The 25,561-nt window shown below is 35.9% G+C and overlaps 1 protein-coding gene across 2 annotated transcripts in view; it reads right to left on the minus strand.

Moving 5' to 3' along the window:
• ano3 (anoctamin 3) overlaps window positions 1-25,561 on the minus strand; it is a 50,473-nt gene that overhangs the window by 16,591 nt on the left and 8,321 nt on the right. The window contains exons 2-10 of one of the 2 annotated variants that reach the window (XM_023346762.1): window positions 14,624-14,830; window positions 10,126-10,256; window positions 9,855-10,010; window positions 9,665-9,765; window positions 9,544-9,588; window positions 5,630-5,761; window positions 4,367-4,473; window positions 3,266-3,321; window positions 2,969-3,090 (exon numbers count right to left, since the gene is read on the minus strand). In XM_023346762.1, the coding sequence (XP_023202530.1) occupies window positions 2,969-3,090; window positions 3,266-3,321; window positions 4,367-4,473; window positions 5,630-5,761; window positions 9,544-9,588; window positions 9,665-9,765; window positions 9,855-10,010; window positions 10,126-10,256; window positions 14,624-14,830 (1,057 nt within the window). Of the gene's footprint in view, window positions 1-2,968; window positions 3,091-3,265; window positions 3,322-4,366; window positions 4,474-5,629; window positions 5,765-9,543; window positions 9,589-9,664; window positions 9,766-9,854; window positions 10,011-10,125; window positions 10,257-14,623; window positions 14,831-25,561 lie in introns of both variants that reach the window. The other variant, XM_014472863.2, reaches the window with a different exon arrangement.

The raw sequence follows: 25,561 nt of genomic DNA on the forward strand, positions 1-25,561 counted from the left end.
GAAACAAATCGATAAACGTGACTGATCCCCAAACCGCAGCGGTCACAGTCTCAGTTAGGATGACACGTGTCTCACAGAAAAAAAGCAAATAATCTCAGGAGCAATTAGTAGTTAGAGGACAGCGCTCACACATCACTGTGGGGTCAGAAGAGATGTCGAATCTTTTGTCGGTTTCTCAGTATTCCTACACTAACATCCAAACAATATAGATTTGCTATGTAAACCTGAATAAGTGCTAATAAATATAAGCAATAAAAAGTATCTAATATAAAGTCATATTCAATAAATTCGAATATACAGTATGTCCCAATGAGTCTCATTTGTCATATTTAAATATAAAATTAACAACCTTTTAGTATATTAAACATACATTTCATTAATTCCACATGTATGTTTTGAAAACTAGTTTTTTTTTATTGGTCTAATGTTATATTCTTCTTTTGAATATCATGTTTTAATTAGGTGTAGGCATAATATTATAATTAACAGAAATAAATGGATCTGTGTGTCATTAACTTGTGTAAAATGTTATTCCTGAAATAAATGATTTTTTCAAAAATATTCTAATTTACTGACAGAAATAGAGTAAGTCTATATATATTATGTCTGACAGCAGTAATCATATGGATTAGCCTTTCCACATTACGACCGTGAATAATTGTAAAGTGAAAAGATTATTTTTATTTTTTTAAAAACTAATTCTTAAAAATGTATAGAGTATTTCAATCTGACATCCCAAAAGAGAAAATAAATAATTTTGTGAAAATGCCATTCCATCAACGCAAGCAAGACATTTTACTATTACAAATTTAAAAGTAGTTGAAATAACCAATTTAGTAGCCATCTCACTGGCGATGCTTCCAACTCATCTGAAATAAACTTCAGAAGTTTATTCCACTGGTATTTTGAGGTCAGAAGCAGAAATATGAGAAAACATTGCTCTAAGCATTTGACTGACGCTACATAATGATAAACAACTGGTTGCAAAAACGCAGGAAAATGTTGCCAGTACTGTGGAAAAAATGCTGCGGTTGGAAGGAGGTCAAGCTGAGTGCTGATGGATTGAGATAGTTTCAAGTTGACCCAGAAAAAAATAACTAATGAAAAAAATTCAGCCAGTAAAAAACTTGAGAAGAATTGCTAGAGTTTTGGGGTACTGGACTGAAAACGTTCCTGCATCATCAGCACAAAAACGTCAAAGTTAATATTTACCAAGTCTGACGCATTTTCAAAACAATTTCTGCTGACAGACAAGTTGAAACAGAACATGTTGTCAGCAATTAGGACAGCAGGATTAAGAGAAAACATGGAGTGAAATTAATGAAAAGGTGCTGAATAAATCTTGGGGGCCATTCACTGTTAGAGCAAAGAGAAAACACAACAGTTAATAGTGACTGGTTATCAAATTTTTGATTGCTCATGTTCTGGGACATTAGAAGAAAGGAATAAAGCACAAATTCTACAATAGCTTAATTTGAAAAATATGTATTTTAGATGTAAAAACAATACAGTAATAATGCTATAGGCTGTTCAGTTTTTATATATTTTAATAAAATATTGTCATTCTAACGTCTCCATGTTGTTCATGCTGCAATGCATTCTGGGTAAAGGATTTCTAATGGTCCAACTGCGCTAACAGTGATGAGTAATGTCTTTAAGCCTTTTCAAATTAAACCGGACGGTGTTGAAATTGATCGGAATATAGAAATCACACAGAGTAATGCAGATAAGAAGAAACAGACAGGGGAGGAGGGCAGAGATGGCGGTAGAAGCTGGTGTTTTGCTGCTGCCTTCAGCTTCCTAAATGAAACAATGATGCACATCTCTGGTCGAACGTGTGATCCGGTAAGTACTTCTATAGCTAGCTCTGTGTCCAGTCCGGTCTTCGTCTGGGGCAGCAGTAGTGTCGCTGGGACTTCTGCCACAGAGCTCCGTTAGCTTTTAAAAGAGCTTCTTTTAAGACAGATAGAGTGCCATCTGTCTGATGTTTCTCCCTGTGTTTGTCGCTCAGGCAGCAGCGGGGTTTAGGCGCTTTGTGGATAAAAACTGTGGGCACTGCATTTGTTTTAAGCTTTTTAAAGTAACGATAACCTGCTAGAGCCTTTGTCAGTTTTGCTCGTACAAATGACTCAAAGTCTTCTGGAGAGAAATGTTGAGACCACAGATTCAGTCCTTTGGAAGTTGTATTCGGCTCCGGCTCTCCTCCACTGCGCTCTTCTTTTTTTCCCGTGTGGGAAGCGTCCAGATTCACCGCACTGTTTTTTTTAAAAATTATGGCCAACAGTGACACAATGTGGCATTATCTAAAATTACACCAGTTAAACGCAATATGATTAATAACTACTCGGGTAAAGTTAGCCTTCCTGTGTTTACTCTGTAGATTCCAGCACAGAATGGACCAAAACGCATCATCATCCCATCAGATGAAAAAATGGCGACCTCCAATGGTGAAAAACATAACAAAAGATGTAAATTTTTTTGAAGTAATTATGAGTTTTGGTGTATCACAAACAGCAATTTTTAGTTAATAGGAAAATGACGACATATTTAGGCCAACATGTTCACTAATCTTTAAAGACACACATTGTTTTTAATTAGAAAATTAAAGCTGTGATGGACTGGTGACCTGTCCTGGGTCTACTCTGACTTTCTCCATTCTTCTAACAAATGTTAAACTGTTAGTTTAAGGGGGTAAAATAAAAGCCAAACAAACCAGAAGCCTCAGCTGTTACAATCTAATAGCTTAAAAGTTCAGAAATGTGACGTTACATAACAACACACAACAGAGGCCAGCTGTGATATTACGTCTTCAGCAAAATAAATTGCTTGGATTACTTTGTGTTGCATTTAAACAACTCAGCTTGTTCACTTGAAGCTCAAAGAAACCCAGGACCAAAAAGAAAACAAAACAAAAAAAGGGGGATAAATCCAAAAATATCTCCTGGTGCTGTGCGTCGAAGCTAATTACCTGATGAGGTCCAGAGGCTGGTATTTGTACCAGATCCCCCAGCGGGCCCAGCGCTCGTACAGAAGATGCCTTTGGTTCTGGGCTCCGTGCGTTTTAATTGGATGCCTGCTCTTGTAGCCACCCTGAGGAGACAAAAAAGGCCATTTCACAGGTAATAATTATTATCTTTTATCTCCTGCTCAGCTTTTAGATGTTAATTTCTTTAAATATTGTACATTTCTTTATGTGAACAGTCTTCAATTATTCTCCTGATTCTTGAATACAAAACATTTTCATTTCAAATTAGAATCGGCCCACCTCATGTGGAGGAAACGCCGCCTCGTATGTGTTGTTGCCCAGTAAGCGGTTGATGCCTGCAGTAAAGTAAAGCAAATGATCTCAAGCACACCCTGAACAACAGCACATTAAAAATTCAGCAGCAGTCATTGATGCAAACAGACCAGCTTTAGACTCACTGAAAGCAAATGTTTTCATAGTAATAACAATTTACCACAGTCTTTTTAAATTAGGGCTAGTTTAAAGTGATGAGTTCTCTTTATATGCCTAAGTGTACTGAAGCGGTTGCAAAGTTTTGTTTTAAAGTTTCAATAAATTCACAACTCTGTCTGCAGTTTCTGTACTCAGTAAAACAAAAAGTTCCCAGCTCAAGACTAGAGTGCAGTTATTTTTATTTTTGTTGCTGTTCTTTCACACACGAACAGCTGATAACGAGAATCATAGGAGGAAAGATAAAAAGGATTTTCCACTCTTGAAGCCAAGCTGATATGATGTTTTTTGGGTGAATAAAGTCATCACTCGATTTTAAATATTAACTCTAAATCCGTTCCAGTGCTTCGAGGCCAAAATTTAATCAGCAAATCATGCCGGCAGAAGCCAGACAAGTGGGAGTGAAGAAACAATTCGGAAACAAAACTGGGTACAGATTTGTGATAAGGCTGGATGATGCCAACAGCTTGCAGAAATGCATTCAAACGCCATGAACACAGTTCACCTGATTTAGCAGAGCTAGAGCAAAAAATGCAAAAAATAAGGGGCAAAAGTTTCAGTTTCAGATGGCAATCGTATGCAGCTAAAGGTAGTTCTACTAGTTGATTCAGGGGAATGAATATAAATCCAGATTTCTGTTCTTATAAAATTAAAAAACACTTCACAACTATGTAAAATTTTGTGTTGGTTTCATACATTCCTCAAAAATACATCAGTGATTGTGGTTGTAATGTGAAAGTAAAAAAGTAGGATTACTCTGCAAATAATCCTAAAGTCAAATTCAAAGAAAGATCGTTTACTTTTTAAAATCTAAAGTTTGGTATGTTTTATATGCATGTAGATGGTTGCACATAAAGTTGGGATTATTGTTTAGCATGTGTGGAAGCAAATAAGGGTGGAGTATCTTTTTACCCATCTTTGCTTTTCCTTCTTCATACTTGGTGCGCTGCAGGACGTGATGGACTATTCTGCTCCTGGTGGAATTTGAGAAGAACGTCTCTCTGTTGTTTATAGTGAAACTGAAAAGAAACAACATCACGCTACTTTAGTTTCCCATCATGCAGCGGGGCATCGTCCCGTCAAAGCCCGTAATGTGAGATGAGTCAATAACGACGGGAGGGCGATTAGTTCGTTTAGACACAATTCATGTTGTCAAGTTTGTGCTCGTTGCCGCATCAATATTCCACTCAGCAATACACAAAAGCAGACATAGGAAGAATGGAAAGTTGGAATTGCTTTTCCTGAGAAATGAGATTAGATGATGCCATGATGGCTTTCTTCAGAAAGAAGCTTTCAGCATAAAATACTAAACAAATAAGGAAGAAATAATTTAATGTACAACTGCTGCTGTTTTTGATGTTTTATTTAGGATGAACTAGTTTTGCTCTGATTTCTGTGACACTTATAAAAAAATACAAGCACAGATTTTTATTTCAAAATTCAGACAGAGGCAGTAAAGGATCTAATGGGTCACTGGGAATGTTTTATATCTCTAATACACTGTTATTATTTGACACCGTGATCACCAAGGTTATTATAGTTAACTAAAACTAAATAAGAAAAACTGACATTGCGAGAACATTTTCGTTGGGATAAATAAAAACAATAATTAATGGGGGAAAACTATAACTAATGGGAACTATATGGTGTGTTGATAAAGAGGAACTAAAACATACTGAAAATATAGATATGATATCCTTTGTTTTTGTGTTTATGAATCTATTTATTAGCCTTTTGAACTGATGTGAAATTATTATGTTTTTCCCACACAAGCAGTTGACAAAAGTTGTGGGTAAACTGCAGCACTTCATAATCCTCCTGCTACGACTGAACGCAAAATGGCGACAGCAAAAGTTGGAATAAAATGCCAGAGTCAGATAATTTTTTTTAAAATTGTATCTTCTGTTGAGTAGTACATATAATTACAATACAATCCTTTGACCGTTTTGAATTCTGCACCTAAAAACGAACCAAGTATGAAAAAACTAAAACTACAAGTAATAAAAACCAAACAATAATTGACTAATAAAAACTACCAAACACACTCTAGTAACTAATTAAAACAAACTGAATTAAAAAGTCACAACAAAATAGAACTAAACTATAGCGAAAAATCCAACACTACTGTATCCATGGTGATCATGCTTGTGAGTTTTTAATCAGGAGCGCTCTTACTGATGCATGCGCGCTCTGCTGAAGGGCGCCGTGTAGCAGTCCGTCTCCTCCAGGTCGGGCAGCGCCTCTTTGTCCAGCTTCATGGGATTTTTGGGAAGCCAGCTTTTTATCTGCTGACACCTCAGATGAAACCTGCTGCACAGGCGCATCGACACAAACAGGATTAATGGGGCAGATTATCAAGCAGATTGTTTACTTCACTATGAGATGATGGCGGCTAACCTTGTTCGCCGCACAACCTTGGTAGCCCCACCCCACCAGAAAACACGTTTTAAAGCACATGTGTGGTGTCATCCATGCTGCTTATTTATTATTCATTTACTATTTACACCTTTCTACGGGAACACGTAAGCTGGGCTAAATACAGTTTGGAGGATTAACCTCAGTTTTTCTTTTCAGCATCACAAACATTGATTCAGACTCTGAAAGCAGGTTCTTATTTATGTACATAGTTTGTCACTATTCAACATCTTGGCTTTTGTGTGTTTATATAGTAACAGCTAAAACCGGTGGGGTGTTTTTACTGTTATAAAAATAGTAAAAACACTATTATGTCACTTTTAGTTGAGCAGGTTTTGCCTTTATAAGAGGAGTTGACTTTTACCAAGCTAGTTGAATTAAGAAGAGTGCAAACTGTGGTGATATGTAGGTGGATAAACAGAACAAATTGGCAAAACTTCCATATATTGTATTTCCTAAGAGAAAGAGTGAGTGAAATTTAGGAAAATATACACTCTTAACTGCTATACTTAAGTAAACCTAACTAAAAATAACAAACTATATTATAAAAATGTCTCTAAGTGACAGTTTTATTCTGCTTACCAACTCTACGGTTGCACAAAACTCTCCAAACTGTTGAATGCATTTGTTTCATTTTCTCATTCTGGTTATTAATAATAGGAAAAATCCTCAATAATTGTTATTTTCTATCATAAATTGTGTTTAATTTTCATCTCACCTGACCAGATCACCTGCTTCCAAACATTTGCTGTATTTCCTACTGACTTTGTGGCACAATTCAAACTGTACTTTCTAATATCTTTTTTCTTTCCGCTCTTTCAGAACGGTCATATCTTTAGAGCCCATAACTCTGCAGATCAACAGCTACTCCTCCAGCGTTCCCATACATCTCCTTTATGGTTACTGCTCTCCTCATCGAGCCTGCCAGTGTAAGGCCATGTTCTTGATAACTTTATACTCTCCCCATTTTAAAATCATGGATTGATTGGTGATCTGTGAGATTTTCAGGTTGGTGAATTTTTCTAGAACTGAACTCAGGCTCAAAGTGTGGATTCAAACTCCTCCACAGTTTGAATCCACACTTTTCACATTTCATTGGTAAGCAAAATCCAAAAGCAATCTCCCATTTTTCTTCTCCTCCTACAAAATTGTATAATAAAAACAAAGGCTTTTATTATCTGCACTACCTTTCATCATGTTTTAGCTGCTACTGGGCCATATTGATGAATCACTATCCCTCATCTCCTGAGGACCATAAATGCGAGAACAAATAAATAATTTGTGTACCAGCTGTAGAAAGTTCTGGGTAAAGAGCAAAAACAAAAAGCAAAGAAAATGTTTTGTGCTGTAAAACTCCCAGAGGTAAATTTATAACACGGTGGCTGAAGAAAACCCTTAACTTGATTTAAACGCCAGTGTCAGAAGGATTCGTGCCGAGGGAATCATAAATAACTGTACCTGTTTTTAGTTTTTCAGTGTGAACAAATGTTTGATCACAGAGACAGAAAATTGATTCAGAAATCATTTCTGGGTGAAATTTACTGTATCTTTATCATTTGATGAATACTAAAGCTGCTCTATGGGATTAAAAAATGACAATATTTCAGACTTTTTATTGGTCTGATGCAATATTCAAATCTTAAATGTTGCTTTTGTTCGTTAGCTGTGAACAGAAAATCATGCTAATTAACAGATATAAAGGTTTGAAAACATCAACAATAGACACAATGTGTTTCACCTAGTGAGTTAAGTTACTGAAATAAATTAACTTTTCAATAATATTCAGCTATATGAATTATGAAGAACCTACAGATGCACAAAGATAATAAAATTATTTTTCTTTTTGGTGTTTTCTGTCTTTTCTGCATTTTAACAATTTTATTCTTTATGAAAAAGAAATTTCATTCATAGTATAAAATTTATTTTACAAAATAAGATTCAAATAAACTGTAATTACAAAAATAACAGACTCAGTGATTTGTTTGTGACTTTTCTCAACAAACCACAGGCAGGTAGAAGAATAAAATGAAAACTGATTAATTTATGCGTTTAACTTGATGAACTGGCAGGAGACTACTCGAGTGATGAACTGCCAAAGATGGTGCAGATGAAACAACGCCAGTTCGGATTCCAGTAACATCCAATCATAGCTGACATTTCACTCTGCTCAGCGCCAGCAGGTACCCAAATCAGAGCCTAATTTAATCACAGTTGGCCGGATTCTGTATTTGATGATAAATCTCATCCCGGTCCGCACAGTGCAGCCAAGTTTTCCTCAAATCCAGGCTATTAGATTCATATAATATGATGAAACTATGTTTTTCTTCAGAAAGAAACCGAAACAACAAATACTTTGTACTTTGAAGGTGTTATAAGGAGACATATTGCATTATTTTGATAATATAGACCATATGAGCAACATTTAAACATAATTTGCAATAATTTAAATTGTAGAAATGGTCTTTTATGGAATAGTTGTTTGCTTACACTGCCTCTCTTTGTTGATGTGTTAATTAACAACATAATTAGGGGAAACAATTTCCGCACAATAATATTACAGAGCAGAATCTTCTGTGTATTTTGTTTGTTTTCATTGTTAGGAATGCAATACATTCAGTCTGCTAGTTAGACTGTTTTTAAAAAACAATTTGCATCTCAGTGAGAAGAAACAATGGAAATTTTAATTTCTACTCCAAGTTCGAATATCACATCAAAGCTAAGTGCATCTATCTAAAAATAGTATGCAAATGAGCTGCTGCGGCTCCATTTATATTCGCTGGAAAGTACGTTATTGAAAAGCGCAGCCAAAAGTAGGTGAGCCACTCTATTCACAGCGGAGATTTATGTGCTTTTATTAAAATCTACCAGGTTTGCTTTATCAACTCAAGGGTGCATGTCGTTTGAAAACACTGACAAAATTAAAATAGCACACCTGCTGATTTGTTGGATTTCTTTCAAATATCTTTTTAAAATAATCTCCAATGTTTCTCATCATCTGTAAGCTAAATGGAAGCTGATATTCTATTCACCAAATATTTCAAAAGATATAAAAATTGCAAAATGACACTATAGGCACAGAAATGCTTTGTAAAAGCTCGACTGAGTGAGTTCATTAGGACAAAAGGAGCTTTTGTGAACCTCTGAATCTTATTGTAAGAGGTACATTTAGGATGTTTCCATTTCAAGATTGCTATCACATTACCCATATTAGTATGAAATATTCACCTAGTTGAGGATTCGTATTTGTATTTCTGTCATTTCAAAAGCCGTGAAACAACACAAGGCTGTAACAGGCGTCTGATCAGTCAATATTTTAAAGGACTACTTACCGGTAGTTATTTTTGGATATCTAGACAAGCTGGGTTCAGTAGAATCTTTAATGTGAAATAAACCCCAAACAAAGCCCAATTCAAAAACCTCGCATCCAGTTTAAATTTAACTTTTTGTTAAAGAGTTTTATGTGCCAAACCAGAATAGTTATCTAAAATTTCCCCAAAACTCAGACTTTAATCTTTTCAATAGTGAAATAAGATAAAGTTTGGAAACTCAAACTTTAGTCCATAATCAGTTTTCATTTCTGAACACTTAATCAGACTTTCCAAATTTTTCAACACTTTCTGTAAAAAACATTTAAATCCAAACCAAAACATCCCAAATATGTTGAATTTTCTCACCTGCCAAGGGTTTTGCTCCTCCAGTCAGTGAAGTAGCATTTTTTCCTGAAATAAACAATTACAATAGAAAGTTACCAGCTGCTTTAAAACCTGAACGTTTGCAGAGATTATTTCCATGTACCTGAAAGGCATGCGGATGTTCATCTGCTCTGCATATTTGCAGAGGGTATCCCAGGTAGCGTGGACCTTCACAAACATGATGTCGTTGTTCGTCAAAGAGGGCTTTGAAAAATTAGTAAAATAACATCAAAGCTTGGCAACTTAGAAGTTAAAACATTAAAGTCCATGAAGACCAAACCAGAAATGTTTACCTCTTTCTCTAGCATGAGGCCCTCGGCTCGTAAATTCTTCTCAAACGTGCATCTTTTCTCCACCTGCGGGCTGGACTTCTTGTAAACCAAGATGTAATCGATTCTCTTTTTTCCATCTCGAAAAAGCAGTCCAGATGTGTCTGACTGTTTTTTTCCCTTCAGAAGCAATGCATCACATAAATCTCACTTTGCCATAAAAACTTCTGGAGGAATGGATGAAGGAGCTGTAGATTTCATGTCAATGCATTTAGATGTGCAGTAAATGTGGTACCTGAAGAGAGTCTGCGCGGGTCCCTAATTTAACCCGGCTGACAGGTTTTTGCAGAAGAATTGTCGGATTTGCTCTTGTTTCACATGTGCTCACTTCGGTCTCCTCAATGTAGCTGTCTTTGACATCCTCTGCTGCACAAAGATACAACAAAATCAGTCAGAGACTCTTATTGAACCAAAGCGAAAGCACTCAAACAATCCTTTCTGCTATAAGCATTTGTTTACTGCTTTGGTTAATCTCTCCACAAACACTGAAATTAGGTCTGTGTGAAAGAAAACATTGTTTTCTTGATCCGAATTAAATTGTTAATCTCCTTTTCTGCCTTTCTGGATCTTAAAGGGGAACTGTTCTATAAAACAGTCTTACTCTGTATGTAACACTTTATATTTTGGTCACCGAAGTGACCAAATATAAAGAATAAAAAACTCAAAGAAAGGAGCTTACATTTATACTGAACCACAGTGCTGCTTAAAAGTATTAGTACAGTTTAGACTTCTTTGCATTCAGTCACATTACAACCACAATTGTGTCACATGGATTTTATGCTACAGACCAACAAAAAGTAGTGTGTAGCTGTGAAATGGAAGGAAAACATCACATATTTTTAGTATTTAAGCCTCCTATTCTCAGTCATTCCTCACCTAAAACATGACAGTCCTTTGCAGCCTCTTACAAGTCCTTTCTTTTCTCTTATGAAAGAGTAAAGATGTCTGAATGCTGATGCATGCCAAACATTTCATATATTTATTTGGAAAGTAATTCATATTTCTCTTCCACCTATATTTTTAAGCAGGCTTGTGTTGGTCTGTCACATTAAATATCCATAAAATGTGTTGAAGTTTGAGGCCATAACAAAATAATGTCAAAAACGATCAACAAGAATGAATACATTTACAAGTTCAATAAATACACATCAAGCAAAAGCTACCTTAAATTAAACATGATAGAATAATGGCATCAGGTATCTTTATTAAAAAGTACATTTATTAAAGCTAATTAATTGTACTCTGAAAAGTGTGAACAGACAGACACCCACAGCTGCATTAAAGGTTATTTAAGTGCAAAATGTGTGTTTAAAATCTCACAATATGCAAGCACTTCAGAAAAAAATGGGAGTAGTTAATTTGAGTGATTTGCTGCACCTAAATTCAGCTGCAAGAAAAAAGATCTGTGAAGACAGTTTTAGAAATGCAGCAGTTGTACTGTATTACTGCAGTGTTTAGATCTCAGAACATCATGCATATTTCATTAGGATCCCCGATGGTTGTCAACCTGTGAGAAAACGCATAAAAGTTTTCTTTCATCTCTTCTCTTCTCATGACCACAGAAGATAAAACATTTAAAGTGAACATTGCCAAGAAAGACCAACAGGAACTGCAGCCGCACTAAATAATTGTCCAAGATTCCTCAAACAAGAAAGTCAATATATGACTACAAAACATGGGGAAGCATTTCTGATTAGTGCTATTTAGAGGAATTTGGTTTTTCAAAAGTAAAATTGAATGTGCTAAACAATCTGCTAGGTTCAAACAAGACAGGAGCCGCCAGCCTAATGGCTTTAACATGGGAGATATAGTTTATTACAGTGGAGCACAAATGATCTCTCCTTCATTTCATGTTTGACAGCCTCCTAATTGATTCAATCAAATATATATTTGCAGCTGTCAGTTCATCTGGCTGTGACTCACAATGCTGCTGCGGTTAAACCATCTGTGGAAATGGAAAGGAAGAAATGATGCTATGTGAGCTTCAAGACGTTTTTTTTATTTTCACCCTCCCTGCACTTTGTAACAGCTGCGTTGATCTTGGACCTGTAAAAAATTGAAACTGCTGTTTCCCACCTTCCACCGACACAGTAATCTCAGTTTCTGAGGGAATATCTATTACGCCTGCAGAGTAAAAACCAAGACATGGAGTATTAAACTGTTTCATCCAGTTAGCAACAAACGCTACGACACAGATCCGCTCCTCAAAGCAAAGCTGATTAACACTGCACTCTTTTAGGTATCAAAGGGTTTTTTTTAAAAAAAACTCTCTAAAGTTAAACATTTTCTTTTTCTTTTTAAAGAAAAATGAGTGAAGCCCTCCAAGATCCTCACATTCTGTCACATCCAACACTCTTCATGTCAAGTTCATCAACAATTTATCATTAACCAACCACATTTGAACAAGAAACCACTGCTAAGCCTGCGTCACAAATTTACAGATCTGCCATAGAAAAATAACACTCATTTATCCCTTTATTACAGATTGATCAAAGACTGATTCCCACAGATGTTACAGGGACATATAAAAAATATCTGAGAGAAGAACTGAGAGGCTGGTTCATTCTAAAATATGAAAAATAAATAAAAGAAGAAAGTGGCGTAAGGTTAAAAGCAACCTGAAGAAGACCACCTTAAATTTTACATCCTTTACTTGCATAAAACTAGAGACAAACAAAGTCGTTCCTTAAAATCTTCACATATTTAGATCCACATAACAGGTTTTAATATTTAAAAGTGGTTTCAGTGCTTAACTGGTTCTAGAATCAGTCCTTAACTGGCCTTGCAAAAAACCCCAACAAAAAACCACTTTGTGTTTCTGCAACCAGATATTAAACTCTAATTGTGTATTTTTGGGACAGATTAAAGTGAATGGAGACCAGTAACTACACAAATGACATTATTTTTTCCAGTATTTCTACAAACACATGCCGCAGTATAATCTCATTCATTTAGTAATTATTCTTGCCTCTAGCTCCTAAATAAAGTAATTTCTTTCCTCTCATCAAGGAGCAGACTTGTACTTGGTTAGCTGGAAAATGTCTTTGTTTTTCGCACAAATTCAATGTAGCAACATCTTTGTACTAGAGGAAAGAGAGCTGATACCTTCAGAGAACATCACTTCAGAAAATATGAGCAATAACTTTATTCTTATCTTAAAAATGAAGTTTCATAGTATAAAACTGATATCAAAAAGGCCAGTTAAAGAACTGACATCATTTATTTGATTAAATGAAGGTGAGGCTTTATTTGCAAAAAGACAATATGCTTTGCAGTTCTACAAAATAATAAAAATGTCTGGAGATAAACGAGAAGCTTCAGAGTGAGCCCATAAAAATGTCTTAAATGCTTTTCCATCAACAGCCTTTTATAACAAATATTCCTCGAATGGATTGTGTATTTCAGGTTTAAAAAGTCCCAGATGCAAAATCTCTTGCCTTGATTCTTCCTTCATTTCATATAACTTCACACAGTTCGACTGCTTCTTTTTTCTCCCATGTGACCAAATGTTTCACGGGGGATGGTTAATGCGGTTGCACCACATGCTTCTGTTTGGATAAAATGTGATGGAAAAATGGGAGGCAATGAGCGGAAAACCTGACCTGAGGAAAAAGGTCCAAACTCGTATATGTTCAGGTTTCTATCAAAAAAGAAGAGTGCAGAAAAATCGAGTTATCTTATCGTGACAACAACTTTACAGATGGATGTATTTTTTGATTAACGAAACACCTTAACCACAGATACAATCCATCTGTTATTGGAGCCACTTGCAGATGGATCATACTGAGATTAAATAACAAACCTAGTATGTGCAGCTGGTGAGCTTGATGAGCGTTAAGATAAAACTGTCAGCTAAACTTACAGTAATGTCAATAAAACATAAGAGGATGTAATATTATACGAGGTCCAGCAGTCAAATCATGTCCTTGTCCTGCCAGGTGCTGTCTTTTTTTTTTTTAACCTATCTGTCTATTTTCTGTTCAGATTGAGGTAAAAAAAAAATCTGATTCTTGTCTCTGACATCTTGTCTCTCCTCAATGTCACAGCTTGTCAAAATTTTAAGAGAAATGACAACTGCTTGATTTGTCCTGAAGGTATTTCCAGTTTCACATCAAACGTTTGCACAGAAGCGTTTTAAATCTTACTAAAATAAAATTGTGTCCCTGCTTAAAATAGACCTCTCACTCTCACTTATTTCTGAATATTCCCCAAGACATCAGACAAGTGAATAATTCTCCTTGAATATAGGCGGCTCCATGCAACTTTTATAATTTTTATATTTATTATAAAAAAGATTGTATAATTTTCCTTTTGAACGGATTTTGCCTCATTATTCCATCAGACAGCTGTGACTTTGCAGAATGTTTCACAGATGCCCTGCAGGATTACGACAATCAGCAAGTGCGCTTCGAATGTTACTACAATCAGGAAAATCTGTGCAGCTTTGTTCCAGTTCAGTGCAGTATCAAGAACAAAGTTAGATGAGAGCACTCAGACTGTGTTTGAATTTATCGGTGTGTAAAACAAGGTGCAACAGATGTTCTTTACAGACCATAAAATATAACATTTACAGCAGGCCTTGCATGACAGGAGGGATTCCATCAATAAAACCAGGCGAGTTAAAGTCCAGACATAAGTAATTGTGATTCATCACTGGAAACGACAACACTGGTAAACTTTAATGCGAAGCGCAATCAATGCAAGCCGCATCTCTATCCAAACTTTAGACCTGCCTGTCTGTGGTGGCAGAAGGCTGCAGGACGTGCTGATGCTCTGACTCAGATCGTCGAGGTCTGGTTTGGGATCTGGGCTCAGAGGCACAGACAGGAAGTGGTTGAGGTTGATGGGATGTGTCTGACTCTGAGCCAGGCAGGGCAGACTGCGGCGAGACGGCTTCAGGCTCTTCTCCTTCAGGATCTCGCTGATGCTGGTGTGCATGCCTGAGGAGGGAAGAGAGATGCAGAAAGGAAGCTAAAATAAGTCTTTCTTGTGTTTCTCAGTCCTTCTATTTGAGCAAATAAAAAAAGAGGACAAAATAAATGCTAGGCCTGAAAAAAGCTACATACAGCAGATAAACCTATAATATATACATTAAAGAAAAAAAAAAAAACAAACTATAAATCTGACACAGAACTGATAGTTCTCTGTGACTTTACAGCAAAACAATGTGTTAAAAACCAAAACATAAACATAGATATTAAAAGGAACATGTAAGTTAAAGTAAATAGTAATAAAATGTTCTCAATGGCTACGACTTGTTAGATACCAAGCTTTAAGCGTTAGACGCCATGCTCCAGATTTTCTAACTGGATGCTCTAATAAGTAGGACATGTTTGGTCAGACACTTGAGGGATTATATAACCACAGTGATGATACGAACAGAGACCACCAACCAGGTTAGCTTAACTGTAGGCTATGATAGAGGAATCTTTGCATCAAGAAGAGATAAAGTGAAAGAAATGTCAACTTTGATTAACATATATATATATATTAGGAGACAATAAAAGTTGTTAAAATTGTTTTTAAAATGTGTAAATGTCCTAATCCATTTTCAGCCACATGTTCTGTTATTATTCTTCTTTAAATAATTTCCAGGTAAAAGGTTCCGAAGTATTTTCACAAGTAATAAGTAACACAGTAATCCTACCTTCCCTTCACTTTTCAGTATTTGGTTCTCTAGATACACAGCTCTGGAAAATATTAAGAGAGCACTTCAAATGATCAGTTTCTCTGATTTTACTTTTTAGAGGTACATGTCTGAGTAAAATGAACATTGTTCTTTCATTCTATGAACTACTGACAACATGTCTCCGCAATTCCAAGCAAATATTTTGTATTTATTCGCAGAAAATGAGAAATGGTCAAAATAACAAAAAAGATGCAGTGCTTTCAGACCTCAAATAATGCAAAGAAAACAAGTTCATATTCATTTTGAAGCAGCAATACTAATGTTTTAACTCAGAAATCAGTATTTGGTGGAATAACCATGAGATTTTCAATGGGGTTCAGTGCAGTGGGCTCTTCATGTTTTTCAGAGCTGTAAACTGTTTCAACATGCAGGCGGAAATATTCTTTTCTCTGTGTTTTGTTTTTTAATTAAGTTATGATAAATTTCTGCATTTATGTTTTTATCCGTTTTTTTGTACTTAACCAAAACATGTCCAGATTATTTTCTGCAACAATGGTTTATTTTTTTGTCTTAAAATATTTATTTTTTTCTCTCAAGTCTCCACCTCTTTGTCTTCTACTTTATGAGTGTGTTCATAATTGTAAAAAATTTATTAGGTATTCCAAAAACTGCACCCACAGTAAAGTAGTAAAGGTCAATAAAATGCTAAAAAAACAAACTGCAAAAAAAGCTACACTGACTAATTGAAAGCCAATCAGATGAATCATCCGAATTATTCTGAACACATCTGCAGTCAGAAAAACATTTGAAAAACACTCGAAACCTCTTCAGCCTCTAATCCACTCAGCTGAGTGCTGAAGCCGAGTGTTTGAGTGTTTAATATTAGTCAGTTTTATGAAAAAGTAAAACTTTATAACTAGATTGTTCCTTGAATCAAGCAGCTGCTGCCACTACGCAAATGCAAGTGCAAATTCAGCAATTTGATGAAACATACCATGTTTATGTATTCACTTTGCAGTTATTACAATGTGTTTAGGAGTGCACATTTTTACAATGAATTAAAATCACTGAAGTAAGAACTCCACACACCGCGCTGCCTCACCGCAGTAATCAGTTTCTCTGTTCAGTTTTGCTGAAGCTGCTAGAATAAATCCATAAAAAATTCAGTTTTATTTTATTTTGACAGTTTTGTTGCTTATTGCCAATATAACAATTACATGTTATCATGTTTTCCAAACAAGCATAAGCAAATCAATAATAAAAAAAATATAAGAAAGTGAGTGAAAAAGAAAAGTATGAAACCCCTTCAGACACCCAGCAGTCCAGACTTTTTATGAGCTCAGTGGTGTTAATGTCCGTCCTTCATAGAACAATGCATTAACACCGTCAGCACATCCGCTCCATCAAGCCGCATCCTTCAGATAAGCAACATAAAGATGCATCACTGCATATACTTACTAATTCATGGCATTGAAACATGATGAAATGTAGCATCAGATACATTAAACCAAGTCTATATATGCTAATTTAGCATTTTAAGTCATAATCTAGAAAGTTTGGGTTCTGTTTTTGAGTTCTGCACCATGTTGGTTTATTCAAATTACACTATTTACCAAAATCTGCTTCCCTCCTGCCTGCTTTTGGGTCCTACATCAGTTTAACTTTTGACAGAGAAGGTATTATTTGGTAGGACATCTTTGCATACTGAGAAAAGTAGGAAATATGGCATAACTACAATTTAAAAATACATTTATTTGGTCTTTCAACTCATCATGTCTTCACATACAGTTGTCCTGCAGATCAGATAAGATGCATTTATATTTAAGCTACTGAATTACACAGTCCTTGTTTTATTAATGCAATTTAAGGTTATTTTAAAGGTGGTTAGCAGTGAGAGAGCAACAGAATGATATTGGGTCTAGTAGATATTGGAACAATCCAGAGGCTAATTACTACGATAAGCATCTTCCGTTTCATTGATCTTGACCTTCAAGTAAAGCTGCAGCTTCAGTGCTGAAGTTCATAATACATATTCATAAAATGAACCCTCCCTCCTCTTTCTAAAGGGAACACTGTTATCCTTTGCTGTATTTTCTACAGCTAAATACCACAAAATGCCCAGTAAAACTACCATAAGACATCTTTACAAGTAGTTACTGTAATTTGCATTGCATTATGGGTATAGTACATAGTATTACAGTAACTTACTGTATGTTTTGAATTTGCAGTAATTTACTGTTTACACATTACAGTAGTGGTACTGTACTTATAATATACAGTAAGAATTATATTTGATTCCCAACGGTCATCATACACTGTTAGCCTTTGATGTATTTTTTACAGTTAAATACCACAAAATGCCCAGTAAAACTACCATAAATAGGGTGACCATATTTTCAGTTGGGAAAACCAGGACACGTTGTAGCGAGGGGGGGGGGGGGGGGGGGTCTGAAAGCGGGGAAACTCTTTTGTAAATAGTAGGTAAACATACATTTGCGCTTTCGTATGTTGTTGGCGCACTGACAGCCACGCTATCTACCTTCTGATTAAGAACAGGGCTGCCCGCACTGACTCGGCTCAGGGATTACGTCACACGCAGCGCCGTGCGCAGTGCCCTAGTGCCTGTAAATATACTGCTCAAAATAATAAAGGGAACACTTTAAGTGTTAAACACCTGTTTAAGTGTTCCCTTTATTTTTTTGAGCAGTGTATAATGGTCCAATGAAGGTAATTTAAAAAACAGGACATTTCCTCACTTTCTAAAAAAAACCCGGGACGCCCGGGACAGGACGTGAAATACGGACATGTCCCGGGGAATACGGACGTTTGGTCACCCTACCATAAGACATCTTTACAAGTAGTTATTGTAGTTTGCATTGCATTATGGGTATAGTACATAGTATTACAGTAACTTACTGTATGTTTTGAAGTTGCAGTAATTTACTGTTTACACATTACAGTAGTGGTTCTGTACTTATAATATACAGTAAGAATTATATTTGATTTCCAACAGTCATCATAGCTGCTTCATCGTGGTTCCCTGTTTCTGTATTTTTACTCCTTTAGTGGTTAACATATTTTTAAGGCAGAAAGAGAGAATGTACTTTTGTTTTTTTCACATCCTAGCTAACATTAACATGCAGTTTATCTAGCTACGTCATCAAGAGTGGCTTCGCTTCCAACTGTTTTCTGATGACGTTTGTTTTAAACTCCGAAGCTTTTTCTCTCCAAGTGCAAGTGCAGCTCTGTCTCCGTGCTGTGGGCTCACACTGCCTCAGCTCTTCAAGACAGGTAAAAAACCACTTCTTAGAAAACTGTTTGAAGCCAAAACCTAGTCTGGAAATGTACATTTTAGATGGAGTTAACGTAACTTATAGCATAATGCTATAACTTAGCATTATAGCATGAGCTCGTTTGTGCTGGTTAGCCTGGTAAAATAACGTTACCTTTACGTTACTAACTCTGGTGTTTTATATAACTGGCATATTGCAACCTTATAAGTTACGTGTCTGTAAATGAGGTGAAAGAAAGGAAAATATGATGTTGTTATTTTTTGAGCTGGTTCGGAATTAACATTAGCTAATGTGGTAATTTTACCGTTGAAGGTTTTAGCTTGACTTTTGCCGCTTAATCTTCCTCGGGCGGCTTTGGGTTGAGATGAGCTCAGTGCTGAGTGTCTGTTAGCATTGTTGCTACATCCTTTGTCGAACAATATAACCTTAACTGATAATTGATCCTCCCCCCCTTTTCTTTATTTTACATGTAATGACTGTTCATTTGTTTAAACCATGATCTTGCAAATGTTAAAAGTGCAGATTAGCTACGTAGGTCAGCAAGGATGAATTTCTAACTTTGTTCTTTTTTTTCTTTTCTTCAGATGACTTTTTGTTTTAACTCCCAAGCTTTTTCCGTCCAAGTGGCTGTGCAGTTCTGTCCTGCTGACTGCTAACATAGCTTCATCTCTTCAAAAGACAAGACAAGAGGTAAAAAGCTCTTCAAACATATTTGAATCCACAAAATAGTCTGGAAATGTAGAGGAGCAGCTAACCTAATCTATAACTTTGAGCTTGCTACAGCTGGTTAGCCTGCTAAAGTACCATTACATCTCCAACGTAGTGTATAAGAGTCTGTAAATGAGGACAAAGGTGAAAAAAATTAAAGTAGTTTCTGTTATTTTTTGAGTTTGTTCAGCCACAGTGGCAGGTGGACAAAAAAGTTAATTTCCAACCCTGGTTACACATAAGGACTGTTCACATGTTTAAACCATGCTCCTGTAAATTTAAAGTTAAGTCAGTACTAACAGGTGCAACTATGTACAGGTGTAAATTCTGCAGCATTTGTACTTCAGAATTTACAGAATTTTGTAGTCATGTGAAGAAACATCAACACACAGCTAATTATCGGTTTGCATGTGGAATAGAGCAATGTCCTGCTTCCTTCAGAACATTTTCTGCATTCAGGTCCCACATGCACAGGAGTCACCGCCATTGCAGAAGTCAGACTGAACACTTGTGGAATGTAATGCTTTAAAAAATGCATTTAGCCCCACAAACTGTCATTCACATCCGCTGTTTCAGAGTGGTAGCAGGATGTAGGGGTAAAATCTAGTCTAGTCTCCGGGATGAGGTTCTCAAAAACCTGTTGTAATCTGGGTGAACTGGCCCTTTAAATATAAATTACTACCAGTAATTCATATTTAAGAGAGTATTCCTTTTATGTTTTAAAGGTATCTTCCACCAAGATGTCTGTTGAAATGGAAATGACCTTACCCACTACACCAAGGGTAATCATGCTTGGTAAGAGGAATATTTTCTATCACTATAATTTTTTCGTAGCAATGTATGTAATTGTTATGGTAGTCTGTACTTTTACTCACTAGCGTTAGCCTGAGAAGGGTTTGTCTATTTTAGGAAATAGCTTGATGTCTGCAACCCGGTGGATGGTCAGTATGGAGGAGAAGGTATTTTTCCAGCCTGAGCAACTACATGACTTTGCCAGCGTCCTTGCTGTCTTTTTTGGGTCATATTATGTCTTCAATCTGGAGTATTAGGAGTCAGCATCCACCACGCTGGAGATGATACAATGGCAAGTACTCTACACCAAGCCATTTATGAATTAAATTTAATGACAGTTTGACTGATGATGAAGAACCATAGCTGATTGCTGTATTGTACGTCTTCATTAAAAAATACAATTAATATATTTTATTTCTGTTAAAAGATTCTTTGTGAGGATCAATCCAGATGTTGGTACCAAATGCACAGCCAAAGTCGATACAAGCCGCAAGACGGGAAGTCTTGTCAAGAGGAAAGTAGTCAGTGTCAACTCCCAGATCACCACCTTCTTCCAACAACTTGCTGAATTTGAATGGAGGACTTCCAACTAGGTAAGTATTTTACCAAATGTAAATGTTTATTATTTTGTTGTCTTTTCCTCCTATCTTGCATGCTCTGACTTTACTTTAGCCTTTTTAAAATGATTTTAATGATTATTTATAAATGCCATGTGATTCCTACACAATAGCCCTTTAGAGTAGCCTGCATCTTTTCTGTGTCCGTGGTAAAAAGTGGATGTCGCTGCATCTCTTAATAAATCACAGAAATGTATAAGTGTGTAGTCGTTTAAGTGTGGTGTATTTTTATACTATGCAGTTTTCAGTTTATTAGGCACACCTTTGCAGTAATCCGTCAGCACCAACAAAATGACTAAAAAGATTGTTGTACTTCATCGTCCCCTTGGGGACATTTGTAGTATGCAATCTTTTGAATTACTGAAGACTGACTGACTGCTTTTGCCATAAACAATCCAAAAACCTGAAGTGAAGCCAGTCCTGCTCATTCTTTATGCAGCTTCTATTATCACTTCAGTCCAATTGATTTTTTTAAAACAAATTATCAACTTAATGCTGCTTTATGACAAAGATTTTATGCATGTGAACATTGTCACTTCAGCTAAATTTGTCAACTTCCTGTCAATTTGAAAATGTAGATAACTTCCTGACCATCTCATGACCTCCCACATTGTCTGTCTTATTCTTTACAGTTCAGCTTCCACAAGATGGATCCCACTGATTTTGTTTGACAAATGGAATAAAAGTTCTTCTGATGTAGGAAATGTGTTCTATGGTTTTGTTGTTTTACAGCACATTATATTGTATTGTGACATTGTTTTTTATGACATTGCGAATATGTAAATGGATTTTATTTCTACAAATCTGCTGAAAATAAATACCTGTTATTCACAGTACTTGGACTAAAATTTCTTTTATGAAATTTTTCGGTTTATGGTAAAATATTCTTATCTTAAAGAAATGTAAACTTTAATTTACAGTAAAACTCTGACATTATGTTGTGAAACAAGTTTACAGTAGACCAGCTTTACTATAAAATACAATTACTGTATTATACTAGAAACTACATTTACAGTAATGCAGTTATAACTGTAAAGCACATTCACAGTAAAAATTAACTGTGAAATATCATAACAGTAAAGGTACTGTAGAATGGTAATTACAGTAACTTACTGGCAACAGGGTTGCCAGTAAGAGTACTGTAGAATGGTAATTACAGTAACTTACTGGCAACACTGTTGCCAGTAAGGGTACTGTAGAATGGTAATTACAGTAACTTGCTGGCAACAGTGTTGCCAGTAAGTTACTGTAAAATTACAATAAAAGGTCTAACAGTGAACTTGACTTATTTTCATCCCAATTCCCTCCGCAGCTTTTTAGAAACAGTCCACTGAAACATGCATTTATAATTCACTCCTAATGCCCCAAGGTGCCGGAGCTGCTGGCTGCACAATAACTCATTTTCATGACAGTCGTCTACATGGGGTTTCCCCAAGCTGCTGGAGGAGAAAGGAGCCGGTTAAAGATGAGCCTGAAGGCCCAGCGGAGCCAGAGACTCTGCCATATATTTCCAGAGCGGCCTCACAGATATTAAACTAATGAAAGCTGTGAGATATAGCTCACATTGAGAAAGTCAAAAGAAATGAGGTGGACCATTAATGTAAGCTTAGAGCTACAATCCATTTGTATAAATTAAAAATTCTGATGAGTAAATGAAATTCAAAAATCCTATTTAGCATAACAGAAACAACAGGAGTAAAGAAATAATAACTGATTATCTTTGGCTCCCATTCGATCATGCCAGTTTTGCTTGAAACATGCTATCCAATGCAAGAATTAGTTGCAGCCCAGTTCAAAAAGTATCTTATCCTCCATCATCAGCATGGTGAACTGAGTAAGAGACAATGAGAGGATGTTCTGGAGAGAGCTGGAAAGCGTCACAGTCACTGATTTCTGAGTTGAACTGGTTTGCTACTTTATAGGAAAATAATGAAATATTCCACCAGTTAGGATTACTCTAAGCTAATAAGATCATATGAGTTAGTTGCAAAACTAGCAAATTAGCATCAACCAACCTGAGCAGTTATTTTTGTAAAATTGTTTGGCAAGTACAAAAGGATTAAACCGCCTTTGTACATGACAAACTTTTAGAAGTCAAACAAAATATGAAAGTTTTCTTTAAAATGTAGATTATCGAAGTGAAAACTCTCACTTTCTACATTTATAATATTCATAAGTTTTCTGTAATAAGCCATGATTGAAATACTGGGTAAATAATGACATTTTATTTGAAGGGGTGTGCATAAGACTGGCATGACACCTGTTATAAACATGACATAACACCTGTTATAAACATGAAGGAGTCTTCATGAATGGTTATGAATGTTGTCATCAAGGGGTACTTGGTAAATAATGACACTTAATGCAAAGTTGTACTAAAATTTGCATTAATAGTCCACTAAAAATGTCAACTTTGATTTAAAAATGTCATTATTTACTGAATAACACTTCATGACAACATTCATAACCATTCATGAAGACTCCTTCACGTTCATAACAGGTTTTATGTGATGTTTATGACAGTGTTATGTCAGTCTTACGCACACAACTTCAAATAAAGTGTTACTTAAAAATGTTGACTCAAACTAAATCTAAAGCTAAACTTCATTTTCACATAGCTACATACAAGGCAGCTGTAATTTTCTAGTGCATTCACATAGTGTACAAAAAGAATGGCCACTGCAGTAAACACAACTTTCATCCGACAGCTGCAGCAGAACTGCTACAACTATGCAGTAGTGTCCTGTAATGCAATTACCTGAACTGTGAAGATTAGCGTTTTGAAGAATATAAAGTAACACACAGCACATAGAAAATGGGTCAGGCAAAAAGAGACCATGTCACTGATACACAGCATAAAGTATGGCAGGTGTAGCTAAGATTTTTGAGATATAGTTTAGTTCGTTGTGTATGTGTGAGAACAGAAGTTTAAAAAGATAATTAAATAGCTCAGAAAAGCAGCCAATCACAGAACATCCCCAGTGCTGACTGCATTACAAACATTTGGGCGTTAAGTACATTCAGTTGCATTATTTCAGAAAATTTAATTAGGTCCAATATTTTCAAGTCAATACTGAGCAGTAGCCTCTTAAGTAACAATTAAAAAAAGCAACATACTAATTACTGAGCATAAGCAGCGAGATTATAGAACGTGAAGACTTCAGGGTCATGTTTGCGACTCTCTGTGTCAACAGAAAACTGTCTCACTATCTCACAAAGCAGTAAATAACAGAAACTCAGCTGAAGCTCTCTGTGGATTACTTTCTAAAAGGTTTGTTTCTGGAAGTCTAGTTTATCACCACTATGCTCTTAAGTGGGAGCTACATAGGTGTCATAAAACGCACACCTTTAACGGTTCAGATAATCCCAGCAGACGTAGGCAAAGCTCGACATGTCGAGAGATGACACGAGGATTGAGCGAGCTAACGGGACTTTGGTGCAGTTTGTTGGTCCCAGTGGAAACAGGATGGTGTTGGTCTTGTTACAGCTCACAGGATCAGTGGCTGTTATATGATAATAGCCACCTGATAATCAGAGCTCTGTCTCTGTAGCCTCATTTCTTCATGTGGGCTCCCTGAACTCTTCTACCAGAGCAGCAACATTCTGAGAACGGTGCATTAAAGGGTTCATTAGTCCAGTATTTAATCTGTCAGTGCTGTGACTAAAACAAGTTTATGCAGGGAATAGTAATCGTCTGTGTGAGCGTGGCCTGCATCTACAAGCAGGACTTTGTATGGGATTCAATGACTGTCAAAAGTGTCCGACATGAGGGTTAAAAAAATTTGTAACGTTCCTTACATTAACACAAGATAAATTCTAAATGTGTTGTATATCTGCAGATGCTGCAGGGTTCATGGGATTTCCCTGACCCACAAGAGAAACAGAGCAAATATTTCCATCTGTCACATGTACAGCAATGAGAATAAAACAATGTCTAAGTTTATAAATGTCCAAAACTCAATTTAGAAATCTAACAAAAGCACTCTGTTATACATAATCCAAATTTTAGTGTACGCATATATGACAATGTAGATGTTTTTAAAACAGATTTTAAATTCTAAAAGGTTTTATTTGGTCACCTCAGCATGCTGAATGCTTGAATTATTCTGAAAATATTTATTTTACCACTTGGGAACATTTATTAGCTGTACATAGAACTATGACATTTTAGGTAGTTCATAAATATTTAGTAACAAAATAGAATGACCCAGAATTGTCACAGCAAAAGTAACTTACTATTTTCTGACGACATAAAAGTACTTTACAAAATGCCAGCATGTCAAACGCAACTCATACACATATGTTAGAATGATACACAAAATGTGCTGCATGTCTTTATACTTAGACCAAAGTAAAAGTTTGTTTTTGATACATCTTCATAAGTGTCTTATTATGAAATAATGTTGCAGCAGCAACATGTTGACTGGAGTTCATAAAACCTCCTGATACGAGGAGTTGGATGAGCTTCAGGGAAAGTTGTGATTGATTTCCCAGTTATTCTCCTGTGATAATAAGATAAAATACATTCTGTTGTTTCTTACAAATTATGTTGCATTTCTCATACTTTCACTAGCATATGTGAAACTCCTGGCTTGATTTAGTTGTCATGACAAATGTAAAAATAGCAACAGA

Source organism: Xiphophorus maculatus, chromosome 2, assembly GCF_002775205.1.
Source record: "Xiphophorus maculatus strain JP 163 A chromosome 2, X_maculatus-5.0-male, whole genome shotgun sequence".
Classification (NCBI taxonomy): domain Eukaryota; kingdom Metazoa; phylum Chordata; class Actinopteri; order Cyprinodontiformes; family Poeciliidae; genus Xiphophorus; species Xiphophorus maculatus.